Source organism: Microcebus murinus, chromosome 7 (genome assembly GCF_040939455.1).
Source record: "Microcebus murinus isolate Inina chromosome 7, M.murinus_Inina_mat1.0, whole genome shotgun sequence".
Lineage (NCBI taxonomy): Eukaryota > Metazoa > Chordata > Mammalia > Primates > Cheirogaleidae > Microcebus > Microcebus murinus.
Genome location: NC_134110.1, coordinates 17,151,345 through 17,177,968, shown reverse-complemented (window position 1 = coordinate 17,177,968; position 26,624 = coordinate 17,151,345). Strand labels below are relative to the sequence as shown.

General features: G+C 48.6%; 1 protein-coding gene and 1 long non-coding RNA gene across 5 annotated transcripts in view; one reads left to right on the top strand and one right to left on the bottom strand.

Annotated features, from left to right (window-relative positions):
• The window catches only part of LRRK1 (leucine rich repeat kinase 1), a 135,313-nt gene that overhangs the window by 34,844 nt on the left and 73,845 nt on the right, over positions 1-26,624 (bottom strand). For all 4 annotated transcript variants that reach the window (XM_076004818.1, XM_012764580.3, XM_076004817.1 and 1 more), the window contains 14 exons: positions 25,891-26,117; positions 24,702-24,829; positions 24,455-24,618; positions 23,488-23,625; positions 21,432-21,544; positions 20,057-20,133; positions 15,052-15,181; positions 14,384-14,496; positions 13,733-13,947; positions 11,591-11,755; positions 10,841-11,013; positions 9,707-9,827; positions 9,255-9,414; positions 7,795-8,071 (listed from right to left, as the gene is read on the bottom strand). In XM_076004818.1, coding sequence (XP_075860933.1) covers positions 7,795-8,071; positions 9,255-9,414; positions 9,707-9,827; positions 10,841-11,013; positions 11,591-11,755; positions 13,733-13,947; positions 14,384-14,496; positions 15,052-15,181; positions 20,057-20,133; positions 21,432-21,544; positions 23,488-23,625; positions 24,455-24,618; positions 24,702-24,829; positions 25,891-26,117 — 2,201 coding nt within the window. The remainder of the gene's footprint in view (positions 1-7,794; positions 8,072-9,254; positions 9,415-9,706; positions 9,828-10,840; positions 11,014-11,590; positions 11,756-13,732; positions 13,948-14,383; positions 14,497-15,051; positions 15,182-20,056; positions 20,134-21,431; positions 21,545-23,487; positions 23,626-24,454; positions 24,619-24,701; positions 24,830-25,890; positions 26,118-26,624) is intronic.
• Positions 10,881-16,710, top strand: LOC142871905 (uncharacterized). The gene is made up of 3 exons (XR_012920092.1): positions 10,881-10,971; positions 11,510-13,924; positions 16,128-16,710. It is a non-coding gene; the product is annotated as an uncharacterized LOC142871905 (long non-coding RNA).

Below are 26,624 nucleotides of genomic sequence, written 5' to 3'. Positions count from 1 at the left end.
GAGACTGTGTGATGGCATTGCACTGGAAAGAGAACTCATAATGGGTCCCACACACTGCCTGAGACCTAAGCTTCTGTGGAAAGGAGCCATTTTAGAGCCCCATCTGTGCACTGTCCTGGGGCCCAGTGGTATTGGAGCTGAGGTACTAACACAAGAGAAATGTGGGCTTCTGCCCCTGGGGCTGAGGCATGAGTGAGGCATGGGCTATCACTGCTGGGGATGAAAGCAGGTGGGGAAAGCCAATGTGCTTTACCCAACCAACACCACAGATATGTCTTCAGGAAAAAGTTCTCCCCTAGGAAAGCAAATTCAACAAATTAGAAGTTACTATTACACCAGATATGCTGATATCAATGTAAGGACACAAGAAACATGAAAAAGCAAGGAAATAGGATACATCCAAAGGAACACAATAATACTTGAGCAATAGATCCCAATCATAAATCAATTTATGAAATCCAGAAAAAGAATTAAAAATTCTGATAATAAAGAAGCTCAGTGAAATAACATGAAAAATTCTGAAAGACAATACAAAGAAATCATAAAAACAAGTCAGTACAAAAAATGAGAAAATTACCATAGGTAGAAATCATAAAAACTAAAGAAATGCTAGAACTAAAGAATTCATTGAATTAAATATAAAATACTTTTGAAAGCTTCAAAAACAGACCAAGATAAAGAAAGAAACTCAGAACTTGGAGACAGGTCTTTGGAAATAAACCATTCAGAAAAAAAATAAAGAAATAAAAACAAAAAATAATGAGCAAAGTCTTTGTGGTATATGGGACATAATAAAATGACCAAATATTATTTGAGTCTTAGAAGGCAAAGAGAGAATGAAAGGGTTAGAAAACACCTTTAACAAAATAATAGATAAAATCTTCCCAAGTCTAGCAAGGGATTTACACATTTAGATATAGTAGGCTCTGAGATACCCAAATGAATGTAAGACAAAAAAATATTCTCCATGGCACAGTATATGCAAGCTGTCTAAAGTCAAAGATGAGAGTATTTTAATAATAGCAAGAGAAAAGCATCTAGTCATCTTTAGGAACCCCCATCAGACTAATGGTGGATTTCTCAGCAGAAACCTAATAGGGTAGGAGAGAATGAGATTATATATTTGAAGTGCTTGGAAAAAAAACCCCTTTAAGCCAAGGATATTCTATCCAGCAAAATTATCTTTCATAAATGAAGAAGAAATAAAGTCTTTCCCAGACAAGCAAAAGCTCAGGGAATTCATCACCACTAGACAGGCCTTACAAGAAATACTCAAGGGAATCATAAACCTGGAAGCAAACGGATGACATTTACCATTGTGAAAACAAGGAAAGTATAAAACTCATTGGTAAAGCAAACACATAAATGAGGAACAGAAAGGACTCAAATGGTACCATTATACCAAACCACCAAACCACAATGACAATAAGAGAAAAAGAAAGGAAAAAAGAATACACAAAACAACCAGAACAATTAATGATATGACAAAATCTCATGTATCAATAATAACGTTGAACGTAAATGGATTAAATTCTCCACTTAAAAGATATAGATCGCCTGAATGGATTAAAAGAAAATGACCTAATTATATGCTGCCTACAAGAAACACACTTTACTTATGAAGACACATATAGACTGAAAGGGGATGGAAAAAGATATTCCATGCAAATATAAACCAAAAATGAGCAGGATTAGTTAAACTTATATCAGATAAAGGAGACATTATAACTGATACCACAGAAATACAAAAGACCATCAGAGACTATTATGAACAACTGGAATATACGCTAACAAACTGGAAAGCCTAAAGGAAATGGATAAATTTCTGAAAACATATAACCTTCCCAGGCTGAATCAGGAAGAAACAGGAAACCTGAACAGACCAATAATGTGTAGCAAGATTGAATCAGTAATAAAAAGTCTCCCAACAAGGAAAAGCCCAGGACCAGATGGATTCACTACCAAATTTTACCAAATATATAAAGAAGAACTAACACTAATCCTCTCCAAAGTATTACAGCACATTGAGGAGGAGGGAATTCTCCCTAACTCATTCTACAAAACCAGCATTACCCTTATACCAAGATCAAACAAGGATACAACCAAAAAAGAAAACTACAGGTCAATATCCCTGAGAATATACATGTAAAAATCCTCAACAAAATACTAGCAAACTGAATTTAACATCACACCAAAAAGAAAAAAACACCATGATCAAGTAGGATTTATACCAGGGATGCAAGGATGGTTTAATACATTACATCAAGAAAATGAAAGACAAAAATCATATGATCATCTCAATAGACACAGCAAAAGGATTTGATAAAATTCAACATCCCTTCATGATAAAAACTCTCTGCAAACTAGGCATAGAAAGAACATAAGCAAAATTCTAAAGGCCTTATATGACAAACCCATAGCCAAGATCGTACTGTATGGGGAAAAGTTGTAAAGCCTTTCTTTTAACTAGAACAAGACAAGGATGCTCACCTTCACCACTCCTGTTCAACATAGTACTGGAAGTCCTAGCCAGAGCAATCAGGCAAGAGAAAGATTAAAAGGCATCAAAACTGAAAAAGAAGTCAAACTGTCATTCTTTGTAGACAAAATGATCTTGTATTTAGAAAAACCAAAAGACTCCACCAAAATCTCTTAAAACTCATAAATGAATTCAGTAAAGTTGCAGGATATAAAATCAACATGGAAAATCGGTAGCATTTCTACATAGCAATAATGAAACAGCTGAAAAAGAAATCAAGAAGGTAATCCTATTTAAGCTACCAAAAAATTTAAATATCTTGGAATAAGTTAAACCAAGGAGGTGAAAGATATTTACAAGGAAAACTACAAACAGTGATGAAAACAAAAACACTGATGAAAGAAATTGAAGAGGACATAAACAAATGGAAAGACATCTTATACACATGGATCAAAAGACTTAACATTATTAAAATGATCACACTGCCCAAAGCAATCTACAGATTCAAAGCAGTCACTATAAAAATGCTAGTGCCATCCTTCATAGAACCAGAAAAAACAATCCTAAACTTCGTATGGAACCCCCAAACAGCCAGAATAGCCAAAGCAATCCTGAACAAAAAGAACAAAGCTGGAGGCATCATATTATTTGACTTTCAAAATATATTACAAGGCTATGAACAATCAATAGAGTGAAAAGATAACCCGTTGAATGGGAGAAAATATTTGAAAACTATTCATCTGATAAGGGATTCATATCCAGAATATACAAGGAACTCAAACAACTCAACAATAACCCCCCCCCCCCGCAAATCCCATTAAAAAGTGGCAAAGGAATGAATGGATGTTTCTCAAAAGAAAGCATATAGTAACCAAAGCAGGATAGTATTGGTATAGAAATAGACACATAGACCAATAGAACAGAATATAGAACCAAGAAATAATTCCACACATAGCCAACTGACTTCTGAAAAAGTCACCAAGAACATACGCTGGAGAAAGGACACCCTTTTCAATAAATGGTGCTGGGAAAAATTGGATATCCATATGCATAAGAATGAAACTAGATCCCTATCTCTCACCATATGCCCAAATCAACTCAAGATGAATAACAGATTTAAATGTAAGACCTGAAACTATAAAGCTACTAGAAGAAAACACAGGGAAAACACTTTAGGACATTGCTCTAGGCAAAGATTTTATGGTTAAGACTTCAAAAGCACAGAAAACTAAAACAACAATAGACAAATGGGACTATATTAAACTAAAAAGCTTCTGTACAGCAAAGGAAACAATCAATAGAGTGAAAAGATAACCCATTGAATGGGAGAAAATATTTGAAAACTATTCATCTGATAAGGGACTCATATCCAGAATATACAAGGAACTCAAACAACTCAACAATACCCCCCCCCCGCAAATCCCATTAAAAAGTGGCAAAGGAATGAATGGATGTTTCTCAAAAGAAAGCATATAAATGGCCAGCGGGCATATGAAAAAATGTTCAGCAACACTAATCATCAGGGAAATGCAAATCACAACCACAATGAGATATCATCTCACTCCACTTAGAATAGTTATTTTCAAAATGACCAAAAAAATAACAGATGCTGATGATGCAGAGAAAAGAAAACACTTTTGGTGGGAATGTAAATTAATACAGCCACTATGGAAAATAATATGGAGATTTCTCAAAAAGCTAAAAATTAGAACTACCATAGGATCCAACAATCCCACTACTGCGTATCTATCCAAAGGAAAATAAATCACTATTTCAAAGGCATACATGTACTCTCATATTTATCACAGCATTATTCACAATAGCAACTCAAGTGTCTGTTAATGCAGCAGTCCCCAACCTTTTTGGTACCAGGGACCAGTTTCATAGAAGACAATTTTTCCATGAACCAAGGGGGTGAGGGGGTTGGGGGTGGAGGTGTGTGCAGAGTTCTGGCCTTGATGTGCAGCTAGTTTCCTAACAGGCCATGGACCAGTACTGGGCTGTGGCCCGGGTATTAGGGACTGCAGTGTTAATGGATGAATAGATAAAGAAAATGCAGCATATATACACAATGGAATACTTTTAGGCCATAAAAAATAGAATGAAATCCTGTCATTTGCAGCAACATAGATAGAACTGGAGGTCATTACGTTAAGTGAAATAATCCAAGCACAAAAAACCAAATACTTCATGTTTTCATTCATATGTAGGAGCTATAAAACTTGATCTCATGGAGGAGAGATACTAGAGACAGAAGATGGTGAGGGTGGGAGGTAGAAATGAAGAGAAGTTGGTGAATGGGTGCAAACATACAAACGTACTTTGTTATATAGACAAAGCAAGTTCTGATATTGCATAGCAGACCAAGTGACTCGAGTTAGCAACAACCTATATTGTATATTTCAAAGTAGTTAGAAGAGAGGACTTGAAATGTTACCAACACATGAAAATGATAAATACTCAAGGTGATGTATACCCTGACTTGATCATTACAGATTCTATGCATCTAACAAATACTCGCATGTACCCCATAAATGTGTAAAACATCCTTTATCAATAAGAGAAGAAAATTGTTATACTGCTAGCTTTGAAGATGGAAGAAGGGGCCATGAGTCAAGGAATGCAGCTTTAGAAGCTGGAAAGGACAAGGAAATGGATTCTAGAGTCTCCAGAGGGAGCACAGTCCTGCTGATACCTGGTCTTGTAGCAGTGACACTGATATTTGCCTTCTGGCTTCCAGGACTGCAAGAGAATAAATGTGTATTGTTTTAAGCTATCAAACTCATGGTAATTAGTTATAGCAGCCACAGGAAACTAACACAGAGGGATTACACTGCCTGATTTCAAGACTTGTTCTAAAGCTACAATAGTCAGTATGGCGTAAGGATAGGCACATAGATCAGTGGAACAAAATTGAGTCCTGACATAAGCCTATACAACTGATTTTTGATAAAGGAGCCAAGTTAATTCAATGGGGGACAGGAATGTCTTTCAACAAATGGTTCTGTGACAACTAGATAAACATAAAAAAGTGGGTCTTAACCTCTATTTCATACCATATACAAAAATTAATTTGTCATGGATTATAGACCTAGATGTAAAAGCTAAACTACAAAACTTCTGGAAGAAAAATATAAAAGATCTTCAAGATCTTGGTACAAGCAAACATTTCTCAGGAAAGCAAAAAAAAAAAAAAAAAAAAAAAAGCAATAATCACAAAAGGAAAAAAATAAGTTGGACTTCATCAATATTTAAAAAAAGCAGTGATAGACTGGGAGAAAATAATTGTAAATCATGTACCTGAGAAAGAATTTGTAACCATAAGATATAAAGAACTACAAATAAGTACCAAGAAGGCAACCATTCTAATGATAAAATAGGCATAGAACTTGAACAGATACTTCAAAAAGGAAGACATGCCAACGAGCTCTTGAAAGGTGTTCGACCTCATTAGCAATGAAAAAAATGCAAAGTAAGACCACCATGAAATACAATTTCACATCTACCAGAATAGCTAAAGTTGAAAAAGACCTACAGACAACCAATTTTGGGGAGGAAATGAGTGACTAGAGAGTACAATCTCTTGGGGGAACTGCATGACAGTTTCTTATAAAGTTAAACTTACACTCACTCTGTGACCCAGCAACTCCACTCCTAATATCTACCCAAGAGAAATGAAAGCATATGTCTACAGAAAGACTGAAGACTCTATATAGCAGCTCTATTTATAACAGGCAAAAGCTGGAAACCACCTAATGTCCATCACCAGGTGAGTGGATAAACGAATTGGTAAGTGGTAAAGACATGCAATGGAATACTACTTAGCAAGCAAAAGAATGAACTTCTGATACACATCACAGCACAGAGGGACCTCAAATACATCACATGTAGTGGGAGAAGCCAATCAGAGACCATACTGCATGACTCCGTGCAGCCATGAGGTCCAAGAACAGGGAGGACTGGGCTCTAGCCAGAGAAATCAGAGCAATGGTGGGTGGTGAAGCTGGGCAGTGACTGGGAGAGAGTGTGCAGGAACTTCTGGGGTGCTGGGAATGTTAATATCTTGCTGCAACTGCTGGTTACACAGTTGTATGCATTTGTCAACAGTCATTATTTTAGACACTAGTGATCTGTACGTTCCACTGTAAGTAAACTTTACATCAGTAAAAAATCAGAAGCAGTTATGAGTGGCACAATTTGATCAACAGAATTGTCTGATTTGAGGGCGATGGCAGGGTCAGGTGTGTGTGGGGGTGGTAAGGAGTGGGTGTCTAAAGTACAGGGAGGAATTTTGAGCCCGGAAGTGCCACCCTGCAACCAGGGCTGTGTAGGGGAGGTGCCTAGTGGGACCAGACTGCAGAGGAGAGAAGGGAGGGAGGGGTCTTGGAGCCAAGCCAGCCTCCCAGGTGGCAGCAATTTGGAAGCTCAGGTTTGAGGCTCTGAGAAATCTGGGCATTCTTCCTTTTGGGTATGGAGGACCAGGGCGGCTTAGGGAGAGGAGGGGCCTGCTGAGGACGCTGGAGGTGGGAGGGGAGGGTGACGGCGTCACTGTAGAAAAGGCTGCGCAGAGGCAAAGGGTCTGATGATGACTTGGGGCAGGTTCGGCAGAGGACTGGGGAGAGGGCCAGCCAGGGGCACCCAGCACAGGCTTGGAGACCAGCACAGAGTTGTGAGGAGTTGGCCAAACGGTGGCAGCTGAGGAGTAGCAGACGCTGGGGAGGAAGGGAAGGAGGAAGAGGAGCAGGGAGGCTTGCTTTTTTTGTTTGTGGTTTAGGACTGGGGAGACCTGGGCATGCTACAGACCCAGGAAAGGTCCACAGAGAGAGGCAGCAACTAGCCACGGTGCAGAACGTGTCTACTTGACAAAAAACTGCCCCATGTGCACCCTCACAACCATCCACCCTTGAAGCAGGTGACAACGTTGCTCCGTGATTTAGTTACACTCCACCTTTAGTCATGTTAGACTGCACATCCTTGTCACTCACTCTATTTTTATTCACCCAATAACCAAGCAATTTAAGGCACAGATTATTTTTAATGCCATCCCTACATGTTTTCCTACACCTTTGCAATAAATGGATTTCTTTCAACTCCCTGAAAAGAGAAGCCTGTGGCACAGGAGGGAGTGGCCAGTGGGGTCTGGCCATGCCCACTGCCCTGCTGACCCAGCCCAGGCAGTCAGGTCATCACCAGGTGCTGGCCTGTCCCTGGGGGGGAGGTGATGGTGATCTTTTTCAGGCCACCAATGGCCCCAGACGCCCACCTCCCTCCTCCAGCGAGCAGCCTGCACAGGCCAGTCCAGTGCGTGTCCTCACCTGTCGTTTGCGACGGGCAGGGCGATCTCAAACTTGGCCAGGAACTGGAAGTACTGCTCTTCCGTCTGCTGCGTGAAGCCAGTCCCCACCAGCAGCATCCTGAGGTCCTCGGCGCGGATCACCCCGTTCTTGGCCACCGACCGGGAGCCCTTGATGTTAAAGATCCTCTGCAGACATTCGGACAACCAAATGGGGTCGAGGAAGTAGAGGTTCCTGAGGCCGTGGCTGGTGTCGGGAAAGTGGAGCAGAGTGCCGGTTTCTATGAGGAAGCTGATGGCTGCCCCAGGCGAGGGGAGGAGGAAGCAGCGTTAGACAAAGGAATGAAGGGGGCTCTGGGGTGGCCCTGTTCCCAAGGGGGCAGGTCAGAAATTACTCCCAGGAGGAAACTAGCACTCCCACACCCTGCACCTTCAGACTGGGCGTGGCGGCACCTCGTACCTCTCGCCAGCATCCCGAGCTGACGGCCACCTGGGAGCTACAGTCTACCCGCAGTATTTGCAGATTCTGTCCAAACTGGCCTGCCCGCTAAAATTTATTTGCGGCCCCCAAACCAATATCCGAGGTGTGCCCGTGGCCACTCGGAAACGTGTGCGGGAGGTGAGAATCTGGTCGCCCAGGGTGTGTGTTCCCAGCTGAGGCTGAACAAGGTGGCCTATCTAGTGCCATGTTTTTAAAATTTTTGTGTTTTTTGTGGGTGATTTCACTGTTTGAAATGGCCCCCACGCGCAGTCCTGACGTGCTGTCTCGTGTTCCTAAGCGCGGGAGGGCTTCGGTGTACTTTACGGAGAAAACACGAGTTAGGTAAGTGCTGTCGGCCGTGAGTTCAACGTTAACGAATCAGTAATATGTATCAGATAAGGAGTCTTTAGGCAGAAACACACATAACACAAGGTTCTGCATCCATGGGTTCGTGGAAATGTTGTGCCCTGAGGCTTGCGGGAACCTCGTCCTGTGTGTCCCCAGGAGCAGTGGCCTAGCGCTGGCTCACTCAGTGGTCGGGGCCACCGCAGGACATAACTACTGCAGGTAATGACAACTGACTGCAGTTGTTTAACCTCTGTCCCAGGCAGGCAGGGACGGGTCCATTTTGCTCGTATGCCTGTCCTCAGTCCTCAGTCCTCAGCGGCCGACGCGATGCTGGTGCAGCGTAGCTGTTTGTGTTCTCTCACTCCAAGGAAACAAGGGCGGGAGGGAGGGATGAGGGGAGGAGAGACGGAGGGAAGGAGGCAGGCAGGCAGGAACACAGGCCGAGCTTTGGATCTCTTATTCAGAATGTATTGCTCTGTTGTGCTGAGGGCCAGGCTCGACTTGCCAAGTGCAGACAGTTCTGCTTCTGCCAGGTACCCACTCCTGCCCTGCTTGGGGGGTCTGGCCCTCTGCCCAGTCATCCCAGGTCCCTCATGCCTGTGCCCACTGGGTGCCCACCTTGGCCCCTGCCACCCACACCCAGCCCTGCCCACCGGACTGCAGGTCCTCGTAGTCCTTGATGTCGTTGTCGGGCGTCTGCTCCACCAGCTGCTCCAGCTGCCTGTCCGTCAGGTACTGCACGTCGTCATCCTGGCTGCGGCGCTGCTGCTCTGCCAGCACGGCCTCCTGCAGGCTCAGGTAGCTCCTGGGGATCTGGGGACAGGTGGCCCGGGGGGGGGGGGGGCAAGGCATAGTCCAAGGCAGGTCCCAAGGCATGCTGGCCAACAGCTCGGGCAGCCCCAGCCCGGCCCCCACGCCCGTCCTGAGGCCTGAGGGGGTGGAACGTTCCCTCTCCATCCCTGCCCTCCACCCTGCCACAGCCCTCCCTGGAATCACTGAGCCTCGTGACACACATGTGCCATGTGTAGTGAGAGGGCACTGTGGGTCCCCAACAATGCGAAGACAACCACCCCTCTGGTTTCAATAGGGTGAGTGAGGTACCCACCAGTCTCCCCGCCAGTCGCTGGCAGCCGATGGTGCTGCCCACGTCCTTCATGTTGCACGTGACGTGGAAAATCAGCTGCCGCAGCCCCTCCTGTCCTTCCAGGCTCTTACAGGAAATCTCGCTGTGTGGGCAAACAGACCCGAGCTTCCCCATCGCGCTCCGCTCTCTGAGGAAGCGCTGCAGGGTCTCTGTTTGCCCAAGTCTAGGGAACTCATGAAAGACGGCCAAGTTGACCGAGGCCTTGCTTTGTGCAAAGCACTGTGCTGGGTGCCCCATAATATGTTGCTTTAGTCTGTCCTCCCAATAGGCCCATCTCACAGAGGAGGAAAGTGAGGCACAGAGGTACAACATGACTCCCAAAGACACAAGCTGGGAAGGAGCAGACTCACTAAGGCTGGACCCCAGCTGTGACCCAGAGCCAGTGCTCCTGTTACCACCGACCCTACGGGCTTTCTCAAGGGCACACCAGGCATTCCCGAAAGCCTCGGCCTGCATTCTGAGCCGGGCTGATGTGTCCCCGGGCTCATCCATGCACTAATGTCCGTATCACTCCACCCAAGTGAGGGAGTCTGAGAGCCACCAGTGCAGCTGCAGCAACAGGTGGTGCATTTTATTCCTACCAGGGAACACTTAATTTGCTGAGCCTCAGTCTCGCCATCTGCAAAGTGGGCACAATAATCCCCATAGCCTGCAGGGCTGTCGTTGAGAGTCCAATGACAGGAGGTGAGCCCAGAGTGGCTGGTCCCATCGGCACCGCCCCATCCTGACCCCCACTCTTCCCCCGGCTCTGTCCTTGATCAGTGATCAACAAACAGGATGCCTGAGTTCACTCTCCTAGTCCCATGGGAGCCCTGCTCTCTCAGCACTGGCGTGGGGGGCAGGGGAGGGGGTCAGAAAGGAAGCACAGAGTGGGCGTCTCCAGGCCCCGCCTGGCTAGTCATCCAGTGGGTTTTCACCCCCTCCAGGGCGGGGTCTGCTCAGCTGGGGGGGGGGGCTGCTACTCTTGGCCGGGAAGGGACCCAGCCCCAGCCCCAGGAGCCCTCCGTGGGTAGATGCAGGCATTCTGGGAGGACGGACACATCAGTGACCTACGTGGACACGAGGCGGGAGCAGCAAGAGGCTGGGGACACTCACTGTAGGTGCTTGAACGTGATGTCAGGGAAGCCGGTGGCCCTGGAGCCTGACGGGGAGCGGCAGAGCGCCAGGACGTAGGCGCGCAGCGTCGCGATCCTCTCCACCCGGAATTTGGCTTCGATTAGGTCCAGGTGTGTCCCGACCACCAGCACCACGGCGTTTGGGGCCTTGGCCTGCGACAGGGAACCCCGAGGCTGGGCACCCTTTCAGTTCATTGAACAAGGGGCAGGAAAGAGCCCCCCGGCCACGCAGGTGTGCCCACCCAGGGCGCCCTCGCCCGTCACTGCAGGCAGCACCTGCACTCCTCGCTCGCTGTGAACCCCCAGGGCCCCCTGCACCGAGAGGCGGCTGAGGCGCCCACGACCTCCTTTCCAGGGGGACTGAGTTTGGCATGTGGGGAGGGATTTCTGACCCTTCAGAAATGACATCAGCTACTTGAGGTGGGGGGTCGTGGGGAACACCTTTATACCTGGGAGGGGAGCAGGGATCCCAGGGTGGGGGCTCTTAAATTTGAGGTAAACAAGGAAACTGCAAGAGTACCACCCTCTTTTAGCACTTAAAATTGCTCCCCTGTGAAAGGCAAGCAGGACCGCGATTCTGGGGTCCTCCATGACAGCCCCTCAAAATGCAAAGCACCTCTCCCCAACACAGTTCCTTCTCTTCCCTCAGGACGGGGGACGCTTCAGGGATGCGGCCCGACCCGCGGAGCTCTGAGGACCGAGAGCTGCGGAGCTGGCGTCGCGTCCTCACCTCGATGTTGAGCAGCCAGAACTGGAGGTTGGCCACGGCCTCCTCCCCCAGCGCCAGGTTCCAGACCACCACGTACAGGGCCTTGTCCGTGAAGAAGCACTGGTTCACGGTGGCCATGCTGGCCGGGCCCCCGATGTCCCAGACGTTGAACTCCACCGAGTCAACCTACTTGAGCAACGAAGCAGCGACAGGGAGGCATTTTAGCGACCCAGGTTTTAGTCAACCTAAGGGAGATAACCGGTAACTTCCAACGCTGTGCTTGGAGGCCTGAAACAATGGTGGGAAAGTCACGGCCACCCTGTTGTCTCTCTCATGAGTCAGTCACCCAGGCGGGGGAAAGGGGCCTGTGGTATGGTGGTGGCCTTCTGGGGGCTTCCATCTACTGCTAACAGGGCAGCGGCAGGCCCTGGACGGACACTGGAGGGCGTGGGCCTGGCTCTGCGCCTCGGCCGCCAAGGGCTCAGGACCGTCCTGCTGGAGCAAGCCCTGCTCTCGTGTCACTGCTCACGCTGGGGCGTGACCTCCCCCTCCCTTTCTCTGTGGGAGGGCGAGACGGAGGAGAGGGGCCTCGGAACTTGCGCAGGTCAGAGGGCAGTGCCCACAAGGGTGACGGGAAACTCCCCCTACGTGGGAATCAAAGATGAGCTGCCGGGCTGCCGGGAACGGCTGTGTAAACGGCGGTTTCTCTATCGGCGCATGAGGTCAGAGTCTGGCCCGCGCGGCTACGGCTGCACTTTTCCATAGCAAGGAGTCATTTCCGCAATGCAGCGTTTTTGGCCTCCAAGACAGAGCACGCTGACCTGGTTTTGTATAAAGAGGCAAATGGACAGCTGTTCCCAGCTGGCTAACGGCCAGCCTCGGAGAGAGTTACGGGCTCAGCATTCACAAGATCAGGTGGTCGTCCTTCCACTGAAGGAGGGGGGCGCTTTAATCATGGTAGGAAGGAAGCAGGGGCCAAGGGACAGGAAAAATACAAGTGCTAATTCACCCCTTAGGCCTCAGCTACAGGAAGAAAATGAGAGTAATTGCTAAAAAGGCAAAGCAGGAGAGAACACAGAAGCTTCTGGTTACTTTAGAGAACCTTTGGTCACGAGTTAGCTTGACTTGCTCCTGGGGTGTTGTGGGATGGGTGGACCTGGTATCAATTACTGTATCTGACTGTTCTGGCCCTGACAGACGGGACTCAGAGGACCAGCTTCTGAGCCTGTGCTAGGATATACATTCGGCTTAAATGCTTCATTTTTCAAACTGGATTTAGAAAATGTTTTGTTTTGAAAGACACTGCAGCAAAACCCCTCTCTAGCTGGCGCTGCGCTTGGGGGCTTTGGAGAAAATCATGCAACATCTGGACCTCAAGGCCTCTCAATTTCCCACAGTGAAACAGCCTCCCGTGCACCTGGGATCCCCGAGGAACCCGAGGGCGACAGAAACGCGAGCTCAGCAGATCAGGACGGCACTGTCTGGGCGTGTCCATCACTCACGCTCAGAGAGCTGCCTGCCTGTGCTCCACTCCAGGATGGAGATCCGCCCGATATTCCTCGGGCTCTTTTCTCTGTTTCAAGGGCAAGACAACGTTCATTTCCACTTGCCCGGCACTGAATGGAAAACAGGATGGCTAGTAGGTCTGGTGAAGGATTCAAGTGGGGCTTAACATGGGACTTTTCAGAACTCAAGGTGAAAGCAGGTATGAGGGAGGACAAAGCATTCACTCCCAGGGTGCTTTCTCGGCCTCGTTAGGAGGCAGATGCGCGTTTCGCTGCCGCAGCTGTAGTTAGCGCTCAGCCCTGCCGAGGGCCTACCCTGGACCATGTGAATCTGAATCTTTGGGGTCAGAGAGTGGTGAGGACTGGGCATGGCTGTCTTTAAAAGCCTCTCCGGGGACTCTAACGAACAGCCAGGGGTTAGGAACCGCTGGTCCGGAGTCTCACTTTAACTGTAACAGGAAAACTACAAGATGACATTAAGAAATGATTCACTGCTCTTGGCAGGAGCTGGTTTCGAACAGTACACAGTGGCTCTTGCAAACATCCTGGGCTTTGAACTCCAGGCTGAGAAAATCCTGGGCTCTCTCGGGAGAAGGGAGAAGGGGCTCAAGGAGCGTCCCTCCCACCACAGAGACCCGGCACGCTGACCGTCCCTGACCTTGGCTCTCGAGCCAGCCGGCCTCTGGAGCTCCCACTGGGTGGTCCTGATGGTGGCCTCTCCGTGCACCACCTGGGGGGCCCTCCCCGTCTGTAAGATCTCCAGGAGGGTGGACTTGCCCTGGCGCGGGGGACCCACGATGATCATCTTCATCTGCTTGCACTTCTCTGCTTTCCGCAGCTGAGCACGCAGGTAGGACAGCATTGCTTTGGGGCCTGTGCAGAGTCAGAAATGGGAAGAGTAGATGCCGCTGCCAACACAGCAATGGGAACATGCTCATCTCCCTTGGGAAACAGGATCCCCTTGAGAGGGAACATTTTCTATGTGTTCTAACGGGGACAGTTAAGGAAGACTACTGGGCCTGGTGGAGGGAAGGTGTGATACTGATCACCACTGAAGTGAAGTCTAGAAGTCAATAACCTAAGGACAAAATCCTTGCTGCCTAGGAGGTCACAGTCTTGCCACATGGCTATTCTCAATGTATAGTGACTCTCAGTAACTCTTGCTCAAGGGATGATTTTATAGCATGTTGCCAAACCCAGAAGCTAGAGCTGGGCTCCAGGGGTCACCTGCTGTTTCCACCACCAGAACTTGACAAGTGAACCTGAGTCATCTTTCCAAGGAGGTGACATGTGGCTGTGGAAGCCCTACCTTCTTTTCTGATCTCTGCGGGCACGTTGCTGATGGTCTGGTCTTCAATGTCCAGCTGCCAGAGGTTGCCCAGCTGCCCCAGCTCAGGAGGGAGCTCTCGGAGGCCAGGGTTGCTGAGGATGCACATGCCCACCAAGAGAACACACACACACACACACACACACACACACACACACACACACACAAGCACACACATGCAGCTCCCGTCAGCCTCTGTAGCCTACAGGGCCCACCGACATCCTGTACCCCAAGCCCCATACCTTGGGCCCTGATTTACAGCATCTCATTTGAAACACGAATTCCAAAGCCTTTCTCCCTAGAGAGTCAGTGGTAGAAATGACAGCTCTGTCTTCCACAAATCCCCAAAGCTTAGAATAGGGTCCCCCCTCCCCTAACTTTCCTGTCTCTTCTACTAATGAAAGGATGAATGATTGAATAGTTCTCCTCATTATAACCTGGAGAAGTAGCAAAAGTATCATTGCATGCTACCCTTATCTTCCTCTCCCCTACCTTCCTGACCAAGCCCAGTTCTGCAAATCCCACTACTGCTTCCTGGTAAACAGATGGCTCCTTTCTGCCCAGCTTCTATGTCTCTGGTGGTTTATGGGAGGGCGCTCTGCCTCCCTGGACCAGCAGGGCCCGTGCAGCCACTCTCACTGTGTACTCACTTTCCCAGGTAGAGCTCCGACAGGTTCTTTAGCAGACAAACTGAGGGAGGGACCGCATCGAGGTGGTTGTCGTTCAGACAAAGGACTTCCAAAGACTCGCTTAGGAAGGCTGGAAATTCCAGCACACATGCTGCAAAGAAATGGCAAAGCAGACTGTTCTTGATAAATAACCCTGGACTGTCACAGCATGGAGGCCAGGTGGGTGAACAGACTGGCGCAAGCTCCTCTAGAGGGCATTTTGGCAAACCTGTCAGAATAAAGTGCTCATCCCACCGACCTGGCCATGCTAATTCTATGGACATCCTTGCACACGTGTGCAGCAAAGGATGCTCAGCGGCACACTGTCAGAGCAAAGACAAAGAACCACCTACATGTCCATCCACGAGGGTTGGTCCAGTGAGTAATGGAATAATATGCACCTATTACAAGCATGGGGCAGGTCTACATGTAGGAGCATGAAGTGATTCTCAAGAGCTACTGGTCAGATGAAAAAGCAGGGTATGGAACCAGATAGCTAGAAGGTTTATTCATGTGCTAGAAAATGTCAGCAGACGTGCACACACACACACACACGCATATTCATGCAGATGGGTGTGTATTTATATTATATGCATATATGTGTGTGCATAGGTTAGATGTGTACGTTAGACACAGACACAATTGTTACCAGAGACATATGAAATTCCACAGCTGTCTCTGGGAAGGGGAATTACTAAAGGACTAAATATTCATGCTGAGCCCTTTGGTACTTTTCAAAAATTAAAAAAAATATATACATGTATTACTTCTTCAGTTAAAAAAGGCTAATTAACTCAAATACGACACTGTGGGTAAGGTTTTTGTGCTTCCAGAGATGGCATTCTCTGAAACACCAGCCAACTGTTTAGTATTGAAGTGACTTCATTAATTAGGCTAATTACGAGATTACCATGAAAATCACGTCAAATCTGCCGTTTTCACGGGCACCAGGGCGTTTGGGTTGTGAAAGGCCATGGGCAAGCTGGGAACGCACACCGATGGGAATGGGAGGTGTGGATTTCAGCAGGCTCTCTGAAGCCTTTATCCTTTCTGCTAAGGCAGGGAGAGCGGGCAGGACAGCATGCCCCGAGCTTGGAGAATTCAAGATAAAAAGACTGCCTCAAAACCCTCTCCTCTGGCTCCCTGCCAGGCACAGAAAACAGAGAAGCCAGGACTCCTTTGTGGGGCTGAAACCAAGCTTGAGCGCCCTTGATCACAACCACCCCCCTTGGCTCCGGCTTCTCTGCACACAAGTGGCTGCAGCATCAATGGTAACAGGGTAACCTGGCCTCAGAGGACATTCTGGGAGAGCCGATAAAGGAATACCAAAAGCGACGCCTGGAAAATGTGCCCCGAGAGCTGCAAGGTGAATGGGACTCACCGCAGGGCCCCTGTGGAAATAAAGGTGCAGCACAGCCTTCTAAAGACGGCTTTGTGTTAGACCTTGTTCCGTAAGAAAATGTTCAAAATGGTTTCTTTTTCTTCCTCAATGAAAAGGGATGATCAACGTTAGCCTGCCCTACTTCACATTTTCAGGAAAGAACATCAAAAACGAGAAAGGCTCACTTTCATTCCCGGAGAACACACTCTGAACACCTGGCCTCTGTGCTTTCCAATATTAAAGTTTCACCTTGGTGTTTATGAAGCCTCTTTAAGTAACGGGCGGGTGGCATAAGGAGCTCCTACTGCAAACAGAGGTGACACCTGTACAGACCTCCTGGCCCTGTGTCCAAAACTACGGAGACTGGGCTGGGGAGAGCGCAGCTCAAGGTATTTATGAACTGTAATTATTTATTCATAAGTTATTTATGACTCCACTGGTCTGAATTTTACCGTAAAAACAGCCATCCAAATTATTTTTGGATGAGGCCACTGCACAAATATGACTACTTGAATGTACGTAAATCTACTTGGAATTTTATTAATACTATCCATCTGCAAACAAGTTGTCTTTCATAGATAATTCCTTACCTAAGGGTCAACAACCCTGAGAAAAAAACCCTACTCAGTAAAAGGGTTTGCAAGGAACCCCCTTCTTTTCATTCAAGTGTGGGCCTTGACTTTCTAGATGAAATTTTAAAAATCAAGAGGCTTTTGCCATCTGCCAAAGCCATAATCGATCCACCTCTGCCAGGTGACCTGCCAGTGGGTGTGGCCCCCTCATGACACTCCCGAGACAAGCTCCTGCGGGTCACCAGCAAGGTCATCTTCCAGGACATTGATACGGTCCATGTTCCTATTGCACGTTTCATTGTGTACCTTTGGCCTTCCTCTCTGGTGGTTTCATGAGGGAGTGGCTGGTGCCACTGGGTGCTGGGCCCAACACCTTCTACACTTCTCCATGGTTCTAGAAAGAACTCTGCATTTCTAAACTGGAGATACATTTCAATTGACCCAAATGTACGAGGCTCACCCCACCAGCAAGTGGGTTGCATGAGGGACATCTATACTAGCTTCTCTTTTCATGCACATCATCCTTTTGGCACCAGGAAAGGACAGCGTTTGTTTCTCCTTCCTTCCAAGTGAAGTCCGCATGTCTGGATTCAATTTCTAAAGTCCTGAGGCCCTTCATTTAAAAGAGGGTCAGTTATGAAATTCATAACTGCATTTCCCTATTCGTGAGGTTAAGGACCTTTTCATTTGTTTCCTGGCCGCCTGTACTTCCTTTTTTGCAAACTGTTTATATCCTTTGCCCATTTTCTGCCTTTTTTGTTGTCTGGTTTTTTTTTTTTTCCTTTCTTTCTTAAAATCAATTTGTAAGCATTCTTTGTAGGGACATAAGCCAATTTGTGTTGCAACAATTTGTGTTGCAACAATTTGTGTTGCAAATATTTTTTCTCAGTCTGTTTGCATTATGGCTTTGTTTATGATGCCTTTTACTGAGCAAAACTTTTTAATTTTTACAAAGCCAAAGATTGTGGTCTTTAAAAAAAAATAATTTCTGGATTTCCCAGCCAGCTTTTAAAGGTCTCCCCCACACTCAAATTATAAATATATTCTCCTAAATGTTGTTTTCTTTTTTTACATACTTAAACCTGCTACCATGTGGAAATTTTTGTAACTGATGTAAGGTAGGACATCTAGTATTGTGTTTTTTCCCTCTTTCAGCTGGACAGGAAGTTATACCAACACTATGTATCAAAACAAGAAAATATTCTTTTCCACTAACTAAACTACAATTCTGCCTTTGCTATATATTACATTCCTATGTTTATTTAGATCTGTTTTTGAACTCTCTTATCTGTTTCACTGACAACATATAACTTTTTCAGTCGTATATAAATAGGCACACTCATACACGACAGATCCACACGCATGGTGTATGTGTGCATTCCAGTTCATCAAAAAGTGTAGCAGGTGGTAGATTTTAGTTCACCTCCTGCAAATGTGTCTTGGCCCATGCGGCCTTTCTCTTCCCTACTTCACGCCATCGGTACCTGCCAATGTCCATCTAGCAAGCTCAAGAAGAAAGTTATATTACATCTAAAACTGGCCAGGCATGGTGCCTCACGCCTGTAATCCTAGCACTTTGGGAAGCCGAGGCGGAAGCCGATCGCTCAAGGTCAGGAGTTCGAAATCAGCCTGAGCAAGACCTCATCTCTACTAAAACTAGAAAGAAATTAATCGGCCAACTAAAAATATATATACAAAAAATTAGCTGGCCACGGTGGCGCATGCCTGTAGTCCCAGCTACTTGGGAGGCTGAGGCAGTAGGATCACTTGAGCCCAGGAGATCGAGGTTGCTGTAAGCTAGGCTGACGCCATGGCACTCACTCTAGCCTGAGCAACAAAGTGAGACTCTGCCTCAAAAAACAAAACAAAACAAAACGACCTAAATACTGATTCCCGTTTTATGGGACAGCATCCTGAAGGATACTGCTGTGAATGTAGCTGGCTTTGGAGGTCTTAGCTTTGAGGTTAAAAAGCAGGGCTGGTCGTTTAACATGAGGGACAGGTCCACGCCTTCCCCTGAACCTCACAGGAGATAAGGAACAAGAAGAGCTTATTTCCCTAGAAATACTGTGTTAAATTTGCCTTGTTGTGTGACTAGCACAAAGGCTCTAGGAAAAGTTCTGTTTCTGATGAGTTTGGGGAAAGACCATAAGCCTCTGGCAACCTCAGGCTAGCCTAGCCTGCAGGGCCAGCGCGGCTGTGATCTATGTGGACTTTGCGAGATGCCGTCATGCGGCACTAAGGACGTAATAGCACTGGGCTCCTGGCCCCAGGGCTGGAGTCCCACAGTCTTGGGCTGAAACCTGGCTCTGCCAACGATTACCCACACGACTTGGGACAAATCAGTCAACTGTTCAGTGCTACGGACTGAACTGCATCCCCTCAAATTCACATGTTGAAGCCCAAATGCCCAATGTGATGGTGTCTGGAAATGGGATCTTTGGGAGATAATTATGTTTAGAGGAGGCCATGAGGGTAGGGCCCTCATGATGGGATTAATGTCCTTATAAGAGGAGGAAGAGGAACCAGAACTTCTCTCTCTCTGCCATCTAAGGACACAGCAAGAACGCAGCTGAGAAGGCAGCTGTCTGCAAGCCAGAAGGAGGCCCTTGCTAGAACCCAACCCTGTTGGCACCTTGATCTTGGAATTCTAGCCTCCGGAACAGTGAGAAAATAAATGTCTGTTGTTTAAGCCATTCGGACTGTCATATTTTGTTATGGCAGCCTAAGATACCCTGGGAACCTCAGTTTCCTCAAGTGCAAAATGGGGAACCACAGTCCATACTTCATGTTGTGAGGATTAGAGACGGGAACATATGTAACCTGTCTAAGGCAGTGCTCGGCAGGCTTGTCACACCTGTGACATGAGTAACGGGCACAGTCTGCTTGCAAGTTTCCAGTCGAATACGGACATCCCTGGCATTTCAACAGGGCATTGGAGTGGAACGCCCAATATAAGGGTGATTCCCCCTCGGTGGAGTAGGAAACAAGACCCACCCGGGAGCACCAACATCTCCCAAATGAAAGCACACACCTGCCTCAGTCCCTGAGCGCTGGCGACCTCTGGTGGTGAAAAAGGCAATACGCTTTGTTTTAAGTCCGTCTTCATTTCTGTGGGGACGAAAGGAGAGTCAGAATTTGAGGACAGCATGAGGAAGACATTACTGTTTTGGCTGTGACTACACAGCACTGAACCGTGGAGCAGGGCGGTGTTTGGCCCCCTGCAGCTTACATGCAACCAGTAGTGCTCAGGAGTCTTCTGGGGAAAACATCTGGAGATGACCTAACTCTGGCATTTTCCAATTTTGAGCGTTCCCACTTCAGGCAGTGAGCGCTTCAGTGCCGGCCTGGACGCACATTCCAGCGGCTGCCACATATCAACTGCCCCCAGGGAAGACCTCCTGGGCCGTCAGTTCCCTGAGACGCTGGGAGAGCAGCCTCTGCAAACCAACCCAGGTCCCCAGCTTCTCTGCGTTTATTGACAGGCCTTGGGGGGGGGGGGGGCTTTTTCTTCAAGTCGACATCCATTTTAGTTACTGATTGGCAAAGACTCTTGAACAGAACTACCGTTTAGGCTGAAGTGAGAGGCAAGAATCTCCAGGAGCCTTTAAAAATTAGCAATGGGGCTGGGCGCGGTGGCTCACGCCTGTAATCCTAGCACTCTGGGAGGCCGAGGTGGGCGGATTGCTCAAGGTCAGGAGTTCGAAACCAGCCTGAGCAAGAGTGAGACCCCGTCTCTACTAAAAATCGAAAGAAATTAATTGGCCAACTAATATATATAGAAAAACTTAGCCGGGCGTGGTGGTGCATGCCTGTAGTCTCAGCTACTCGGGAGGCTGAGGCAGCAGGATTGCTTGAGTCCAGGAGTTTGAGGTTGCTGTGAGCTAGGCTGACGCCACGGCACTCACTCTAGCCTGGGCAATAAAGCGAGACTGTCTCAAAAAAAAAAAAAAATTAGCAATGGAAGGACACTGTTATACGATGGCTTGTGAAGCCCCCTCAAATTCCGATGTTGGGGCCCTAACTCTTAGAACCTCAGAGGGTGACTGTGTTTGGAGACGGGGTCTCTAAAGAGGTGACTAAGATAAAATGAAGCCTTTAGGGTGGGCCCTGATCCAACCTGACCGGTGTCCTTATACGAAGAGGAGATCAGGACACAGGTATGCACACAGGGACGGCCGTGTGAGGACACAGGGAGAAGACGGCCATCTACCAGCCCAGGAGAGAGAACTCGGGAGAAACCAAGCCTGCCGACCCCGCGGCCTCAGGCTTCCAGCCTCCAGGACTGCGCGGCAGTCGTTTCTGCTGTCTGAGCCGCCACAGTGGCCCCGGCCGACTCACACGCCACACCCCAACGGCGGTTACGCACACGCCCTGGAAGTGGCCGGGGACCGAGAGCCCCTGCTTACTTGCCAAGTTGATTTCTGGAGAGATCCAGGGTTTTGAGTTGCCTGCAGGTCCACTTCTCTTGAGGTGGAAGTGCCACCAGCTGGTTTCCCTGTAACCTCAAGAACATGAGGGCCTGAGAGAGTAGGGGAGAGGGAGGGAGGGGGAAAAGAGGCAGAGATGGCGTCAAATGAGAAAATGGAGGTGAGACCGAGGAGAAAAGTGAGCTCCCTGACGAAGTGCTGCCAAACTATCACCACTGATTCACCTTCGCAAACGTCCCGATTGTGCAGGGGCTCAACGGTCCCTTAAAACTCACGAAATTATATCACACAGAGCAGAGGGAACAATTTCTCCACAGAAGCTCTTCCCTCAAAATCAATGAGAGGCAATTATTCCAGAATGAAAGGAATGCGAGCACTTCTCAGTGGTAAGGATTCTTAAGAGTGACGATTATTGGTGGGCCTCTCCTGGGAAAAGCGCCAGACTCTGTTGTCCCAGGGTCACCTGGGGGGGGGGGGGGATGGCAATGCTGCCACCTCCTGGTGACCTCCTGGGGCCAGGCAGGTGGCCACAACCTCAAGATGACCTGCCCCAGCCGTGCGCCCTCTGCTGGCCAGTTGGGGTCCCGAGCTGAGCTAGGCACCAGGGACTATTCATGTGCCAGGGGAGCCTCTCCCTGGTGGCCCAGCCCTCACCCTGCTGCGTGTGACCCAGCAGGGAACACTGAGGGGCCGAAGCTCCATCCCTGGACTTGTGACGTGTTTTACTTTAATGGGAATGTGAGAGACACGCTGTGACCCTTCCTAAGGACAGTGCCAAAGACACGGACTATCCCATCGCCAGTCGGGGTGGCCTCCGGAGGGCCACAGGCTGTTCCCTGCCCCACACTAGACTCTACTCCAAGGGCTTCTGTCTCCCCCATCAGAAGCAGCGTGGTGGTGGTGCTGGCCACCCACTGCAATTCTGTGGAGGCCCAGCCACGCACCAGACCCCAGGGCTGGCACTGGACACATGGAGGTGCCACCAATCTCCCCACACCCCCACCCACCCCCAGTCTGGAGGAGTGAACATGCGTTCCCACAGAGCCTGATGGTGAGATTGTGCACAGGGATCCGTCCCTCCTGATTTGCTGCTTCTGAGCTTTGGTGGGAGCCAGAAAGCCAAGTCTGCTAGTTACTGGTGTGAAATAAGAGAAAACAGAGTCTGAAGGCCACGGATGAGGGCTCACGGCCAGGAGTGCACTGCGGGGAGCAGTGATGGGGTCAGTCCTCACCCAGCAGCCCTCCCGAGTGGCTCCTTTCCTCCTGCAGGACACGTGCCCTGTGTCCCTTTCTTTGCCCCATGTTTGTCCAGGGGCCTGTAACTTGATGGCTGCTCCTCTCTTAGAAGATGCATGTTGAAGGGGCCTTTGCTACTTTTGGGGACCCCTGGACATGGGAAGGAGAGCTCGTGGGGCCTGGGCAACAGCCCGCTGGACTGGAGGTCTAAGGCCCGTGTGCTGTGGCCTGGTCACTCTGCTGGGCCGTGTGGCCTGTGCGTGCACCACAGGGCCTCTGCCAGGGCTGCCCTGGTGCCTTCAGCAGGCGCCTGTCAGGCCCGTTCTGGGCTGGCCCCGGCTCCACGCAGCGGCTCTGGTCCGAGGTCTGCCTGGGGACCTGAGAACAACCCGAAGTGAGAACACGGCCCAGGCTGGGCTGGCACTCGGGACTCTGGGAGAGTCCTTCCCTGCGTCCACAGCTCTGCCCCGGCCTCAGTGGGCCCAGCGGCAGCGGGAAGGGGCAGCGCTAGAGGCAGTCAGGATGGAGAAGCCGCCGGGCTGCCATTACAATTTTAACATTAAAGTCAGTCCTGGGGGATACAGACCCTAACACGGCGTTTCTGCGTCCACACTCCGCACCCCCACCTTTGCTCAGGACCATGGGTATTTTTGACAGCTGAACTTTTCCTTCATTTTTTTTTTTTTTTTTTTACCCCTTATTTATCTCAGAAGCTCAGGAAAAGCACAGATTTCACTGAAATGTGGAGCGATTTTCTCGCAAAAGCCGAAAATGAGAAATAAAGTGCTATTAGACTTACATCAAGCTGAAAGAGTCCCAGGGGGACTTCTTTTAGTGTGTTTTCTGAAAAATCCACATCCTTAAGGTGATTTTTCCAAAAGACAGCCATTTTGTCTGGCAGAGATTCCAAGGCATTTTTGGAGGCTTTGCAACATTTCTAGGAGTTTGATGGGAAAGAATGAATATTAATTAGCTCTTTAAATGCAGTGGTGCCTAGAAGACTGTTTCCCTATTTGATGTTACAAATAAGACTATACAATAAGGCTCTGTAATAAATACGATTCAGTGTTGGTTAAGAGGCTACACGCTCCTGTTGTCAGTGCTCTCCTAACCCTCTCCAAGGAAGGGACAGGAGTGGGGTTTCCTTGGGGAGACCAAGGTGGCTCATAGACCTTTTCCTTCATTCCAGAACATCCCACCCATCGTCCTGGTAAATAATGGAACAATTCAGGACCATGCTCAAGAGAGAAGCCGGTTTCCCACATACGTATGGTCAAACTAGAAACGTTAGTGCTAGTGATGGAGACTCTTTGCTGGCTTCAAACCAACAGCAATAAAACACACATATTCTTTATGCTGCTCCATCTGTGTTAACAAGCAAAGCTCCCAAGAAACAAAAACACCATTTAATCAGCAGTGTTGAGAATGCAGATAGGCTATTTCTTACTCTTATTTTATAGTTGTCATAAAAGAGCAGAACCCTCCTTTTTTTGGGCAGAACTCATCCTGTGCCAGGATGCAAGCTGTCCTGTCGCTGTGCAAAGCTCTGTGGGTGTTACTGTGTGGCTCTCAAACCCACAGCCAGGCAGGCTGGCTTCCAGGTGAGTTACCTGCCTGAGCACTTAGCATTGCTGCATGCTGAGTGAGCAAGACTGCTGCCCAGCTTGGCTGCCCGGGGGACGAGGTGGCATGATGCACCGAGGGCTCTGAGGTTAACTGCGGTGCAGAGTTGACTGCGGCTTTCATGACTTTGCTACGATACTAACCAAAGGGCAGGCCCAGGGATCTGGAAACACCTTCAGGTTATTTCTGGAGACATTCAGAGAGTTGAGTGACTTGAAAGAATGAAGGAAAATGGCAGGGAGTTCTGTCAATTTGTTGTCAGATATATCGAGTTCCTGTAGCTTCCGCAAACCAATCCAGTTAGTGGCTAGGGGGGGAAAAGTATGCGTTGGTAAAATATCCGTATCAAGAAGAAAATGACTAAACCAGGTCACCGATGATAAAACATACCACTTTCTTCTTCAAACAGTTTTTCTAAACAATTTTTTGAAGCTGTCAGTTTTTGAAGTTTTGAGAGGTGCAAGAATCCAGGAGGGAGGTGGGACAACTTGTTGCTGGAAATGTCAATTTCAAGTAGCCTGGGGTTGAGGAAGAAGGAAGTTAAGGCATAAGAAGAGATCAAACAACTCTTCTACATATTTTTCTGTAAACATGGAGGTATATATTTTTTTCTTTTTTCTCCCTGCACAAGGTTAAAGAGTGTGCATTGGAAAATGTAGTGTATATGATTTTTATTCATTTGAAAAACTGTTACCATGTCTTGTGTAGATAAAGAAAATCAAATCTCTTTTTGGTGGGCCTTGGTCCCACTGACTAACAGGGATTCAAACCCTTCCCATGCATGTGACAGCAAAATAAGCCAGTGCCCTGAAAGCTACTGGGAGACCACAGAGCAGGCCTTTTAACCTTTTGGGCCCATCCATCCAGCCCAGGTTAAGGGCCGCACTCAGATGGCACTTGCTTTTTAAGTTTTTGCGTGCTGGCTTCTTTCCTATTCTTGCTTGTGTGTTACTCTGACCCCAAGCTCTTTCCAACATTCTCTCTCACTCTACTTACAGCTTTCCATTTTTCGAAATCAGCTCAATGCCTTTATGGAAAGAGGCCTTGCAGATATGTACCCTAAAGAAATCAATTAAGTATGGTCCTTCCCTCCTCCTTCTTCCCATGCAAACCTAGGGGGAAGGCTCCAGAAAAAGCAGGCATGGGCTGCCCACCATGCCCACCTGCTGTTAGAGTCCTGTGGAGTTAATCCCTTCCCTGAGGCTCTTCCCACCTTCCTGGGGAGGTGGAGGAAAAGTTGGCGCATCACAGCCCACCTGCCTGGGAAGGGTCAGCTGCCCTCCTCTGAGTCCTGCACAGGACCGAGACAGGCACCTCCGGCAGGCAGCTCTGCACGGCCACCGGTGAGCTGTGTAGACGCAGGTCAGACAAGCCATCTCTCTAAACCTCTCTGTTTTCACCTAAAAAGGGGGCGGCAACCTTGTTCTCGAGAGCATGCATAAGGGCAGGAGGCTAGAACTTTCTTCTCTCATTTTAGCCACAACATTTGTTTTAAAAAACACAAAATATAACCAGAGAGCAGGCAGGAGGACAGTGGTGGCAGCTGGGGTGCATATGGGTTCACATCCCGGGGACCCACCTGGAACAGATGATTTCGTCCGAGGACTGCACGCCAGGCAGTTCCCCCAGGTGGTTGTCTGAGAGGTTCAGCTTCCGGAGGTTGATGAGTCCCCAGGGGATGACCGAGGGCAGGGATGCCAGGCAGTTGGCAGAAAGGTCGAGCTCTGTGATCTGGCAGGAGATGTCTATGAGCCAGTCTAGATCCACCCAGGGCAACCGGAGATGGGACCATTTCACACGAAGTGCCTGGTGGTAGAGAAAGGGGAAAAGCGCAGGGCCAGTGTGGGCTTGGAAAAAAAGCAACGATTTATTCAGCTGTGTGTCTATGTGCCCGCCCCAGCAGGAGTCCTAAGAAGTTGGGACCAGGTCCGCCTCATGCCCCCAGCACCTGGCATTCTGTCCAGATTCTGCGCCCCATTCCCGTCTGCACCTGCACCTGGCGGGTCATCTGAGCACAGCTCCAGCGAGTCACCATCCAGCCTGCAGAGGGAGCTAGTGGGCTCAGTGCCTCCCCTTCCAGGCAGATCACAGGGAAGGAGGGAGGCAGGAGTTGCCGTGTACAGAGGAAGCTGTGGAAGCTTGGAGGAGCCTTCCGTAGGCTGAGCACCCGAACCTGGGTCTCTGAACTCCCTTCAGGGCCTCTTCCCTGTGATTAGAGAGGCTGCTGCCTGCAGCCACCTGTCCTGTGCCAGGGTGCTTGGTGGACAGGCTGCTTGCACAGCGAGAGACTGAACACGCAAATGGACAATGGCC